Here is a 3,530-nt window from a genome sequence, read left to right as displayed (position 1 = left end):
TATATATATAATGCCTGTTTAAAATACATCCTCTTTCAAAAAAAGTGGTTGTATTTTTTTGACATGCTCCATTTCACTTCCCCCCCTTCTAAAATGACCCATTTTAGGCTTCTTGCTCTCTGAAAAGTCTTCACACAGCCTGCTAAGTTCGTTGCATTTCGCACCAGGTAGTGGAAGTGTTTATGTTCTATTCTTTAACATAAAATCTACAACCTGTTTAATCAAACAAAATAACATGTTATTAATACAGGGATAACTTTTTTACCACAGAATGCGTCTCATAAAGTTTGAGCTCTTTGAGTTAATTTTTAAACAATAATCTTCAGTTTTTCTGAACTACCTAAACTGGTTGTTATGTGCTTTATTATGGGTTTTTTTCTAAGTTAAGAGACTTTTTACAGTCTGCTCAGGACGACATACTTTTTTTTAACATTTTTTCATATTTTGATTTTGCTCAAATGTCTTATTTTGCTATAACTTTTGATTTTTAATGAAACAAATACTTTTCTAATTCAATGTATTTTTATTATCATATTAAAAATGTATCACATCAAGTCAAATGCATTATTCTGCAAATGGTGACATAAATGTATCTTAACACAACACAAAACAGATTCCTGACAGACAGATTACAACCCATTTTACAATTAAATAAAAAAGCATTTTTAGCAGGTACAACTAAATTCAGCACTAGGGGGGAAAATATCTGCAAATAGTTTAGTTCTACATAGACTTTTAACCATAATCATGTAACATTATTATAATGTGCTCACTAGGGTCTAAATTTAGGCTTCCTGTCAACCTGAGCTCAACTTATCGTCAGAAAGTGATGTATTTCACACATTGCAGAAATGTCATCGACGTCCCAGTTCAAATATGATCATCTGTTCATTAAGACTCGCTCTTGTTGCTCTTGTTTCTCTGCCAACTCTAAGTGCAAGAAGTTTGCTGAACAGTTTGCCATTTGTTTAACAAAGTGTTGATACAATAGCAAAGCGATCAGAGAGAAAATTGCGCCAAGTCCTTCTTCTTCTCACTAAAGCGAGTGCTGATTTCTCCAACAGCCTTAGCGTGCTCCTCATCCACCTCTTCCTTTAGTCTCTGCTGCTCCTTCAGAAACTCCGCCCAGTCCTCTTTCAATTTCTCCATGTTCGCCTGCAGCTGGGGGCTCTGGAAGGTCACAATGATAAAACTTTGGTAAATACGTCAAGAAAATCATGTCTCAATTTTAAAACAGAACTGAACAGTAAGGTCAGACCGTCTCAATCCAATGCTAAGTTGTTGTTATCCTTCGTCTTTACCTGTTGGGCCTCTAGCTCCCTCTGCTGGACTCTCTCTGCCATATGATTAGCAGCCTCCACTGAGGGGGGAAAAAAAAGAATGATATCAGCTCAAAATCATTTAATTGCAAAAGGTCCACTGTGATTGGAACAAGTTATAAATGGCCATGCGGAAGTTACTTACAGCGCTTACTGATGTCAGACAGTTTCTGGCTCACTTCCTGTAAATTAGCGGGCAGCATTTGCTCGTTTGTCTCCAGCACCGTTTTATTCACGTTCTCCAAAAGCCGAATCTCCCTCAGGCCTCGTTTCTCCTGAATTACCGCGGAGAAAAATATAAACCAATATGCATTTGTTTAATTTAATGTACAGACAGCAGTGTATGAGCCAACTGATTGGTTTGAAAAGCACAGCAGCGTTAACATTTGTGACCACTAAAAAGCATTTGCATCAATGTTTATGGTTAAACCACCTCAAACTCTCTGACAAAGTAGCGAACTTCTGCACCGATAACAGGCCTGTGGTCCAACAGTCTGGACTGGATGTCACCAACATCTGCAGAATCAACAAGTAAATACGGTTTACACATAAAAAAAATAGCAAAATCATGCATATTTATATCCGTTGGATCCTGAAAACATAAAAGGAAGGAGTTAGGCATTAGCAAATCTATCTGCTTTATTAGCCCAACTAATAAAGTATGGTGTGGTCTTGAAAAGGAAATGACATGAACATGAATTGAAGGACTACAACTCACCTTTAGCAATCTTCTCCATCATTAGAAAGTCTCCTGAATGTTGCTTTGGAAATTAAACCCTGATATTTGACTCTTTAGAGCAGCTGCTAGCTAAACAAACTGCTAATGTAGCAGCCTCTAAACTGGATATTGTGCTGATTTAAGGATTTCAGTCAGAGTGAAGAAGACAGCAACTCAGTACAGACTACAAGTAACTAACGGAACCCCTTTGTGTATCATTAATAATAGCTGCAGGAACATATTACAAGCTATCAGACTGTCAGTCAGATGAAAGAAAGTCAGCTGACTCAAATTGTAAACACTTCTACTACTTCCGGGTGACGGACCGAATCAAAGTTGTTGCATCCGGGTCCACTCGCTTCCCCATTCGTGGTTAATTATTTTACATATGTCTGAATATGGCCAATTCTTATTTAAAAAAAAATTTTTTAGGTCTTCAACTCAGTTAAATTTTAATTGACTGATTCTTTTATGTGTAAATTTGTACACGTAATGTCGTGTGTCAGTTCTACGTGTCTGACTCTAGATGTCAGTGTTGCTCCGAAGTTGAAAGCAACAATCAGACGATATGAACTTCACTTCTAAAAAGTCAGACCTTTGACCAATAGAGTAGCTCACTACTTTATCTTTACCTTTACATGTTTGAGTCCAGTCTTGTATTAAAGGATATATCTTTAACTATAAACTATGTGGTGATTTGTTTAATGGTAATACAAGTCTGGTAATGTATAGGCAAACTAAAACAAATAAAAGGTGGATTTTTACACCTTTGCATTGAGTTTCTGTCCATATTTGGTCCCTTTTCCATCCAGGCCTATAACCACCCACAATGTGGTGGGTCAAAAATGCCACTATCCAATTAGATAAATTGTTGGCATAAATATTTCAATATAAGTGATAAATATAACAAAGATAATAATAATAAAAAAATTATACATAGCAACATTAATGAAAAATATTAAAATGAATCAACATTTGTGTGAATGTTATTACAATTATTACTGATTTTAACATCTTTTAACTTTATTTCTTTTTCTACAGTTCCCCCCCCTCCCTCTCCCCCACCTAATACAAAATACAGTATTGTAAAATGTATTTACACTCTCAAATGTTTTGTCTACTTTTGGTTTATTACACACATTTTTAAATCAACAAACGTCAATGTCAGCAATGACAACTCAAGTAAAACAAAATACAATATCGAAATTGTAATTTTCTTTAAATGAGAAAGTTTTCCAAATCGACCAGTATAAAATTAAATTTAAAGACAGTGTAATTGTTTGTTTTTTAAACTTTAAAAACCAATGCTGTCAAGTAAATTTAATATGTGTGCTTTCTTTATGACAGTAGATGTCAGTGTTGCTCTTTAGTTGAGCACAGTGTTGCTTTTAAAAACTCACACTGTCACATTACTTCCCTGCTGAAATGCAGTACAGTAACAGTGTATCTTAAACAGTCTCAGTGGTTAATTTTTTATGACCTTTACATTTCCA

General features: G+C 35.2%; 2 protein-coding genes across 2 annotated transcripts in view; one reads left to right on the top strand and one right to left on the bottom strand.

The window, feature by feature from the left end:
• LOC103482500 (sialic acid-binding Ig-like lectin 10) overlaps positions 1–171 on the top strand; it is a 4,650-nt gene extending 4,479 nt beyond the window's left edge. Inside the window, exon 4 of the mRNA XM_017301768.1 lies at positions 128–171. Within this exon, the coding sequence (XP_017157257.1) occupies positions 128–171 (44 nt within the window). The remainder of the gene's footprint in view (positions 1–127) is intronic.
• Positions 172–503: 332 nt separating this feature from the next.
• bloc1s5 (biogenesis of lysosomal organelles complex-1, subunit 5, muted) lies at positions 504–2,349 on the bottom strand. The gene is made up of 5 exons (XM_008438690.1): positions 2,038–2,349; positions 1,753–1,835; positions 1,465–1,594; positions 1,302–1,360; positions 504–1,170 (listed from the first exon to the last, which is right to left on the bottom strand). The coding sequence occupies exons 1-5, from the start codon at positions 2,057–2,059 to the stop codon at positions 1,000–1,002; spliced, it is 465 nt and encodes a 154-aa protein (XP_008436912.1). The 5' UTR covers positions 2,060–2,349; the 3' UTR covers positions 504–999.
• Positions 2,350–3,530: the final 1,181 nt, after the last annotated feature.

Source organism: Poecilia reticulata, linkage group LG20, assembly GCF_000633615.1.
Source record: "Poecilia reticulata strain Guanapo linkage group LG20, Guppy_female_1.0+MT, whole genome shotgun sequence".
Classification (NCBI taxonomy): domain Eukaryota; kingdom Metazoa; phylum Chordata; class Actinopteri; order Cyprinodontiformes; family Poeciliidae; genus Poecilia; species Poecilia reticulata.
Note: the sequence above shows the minus strand (reverse complement) of the source record. Positions and strands in the feature narration are given on the sequence as shown.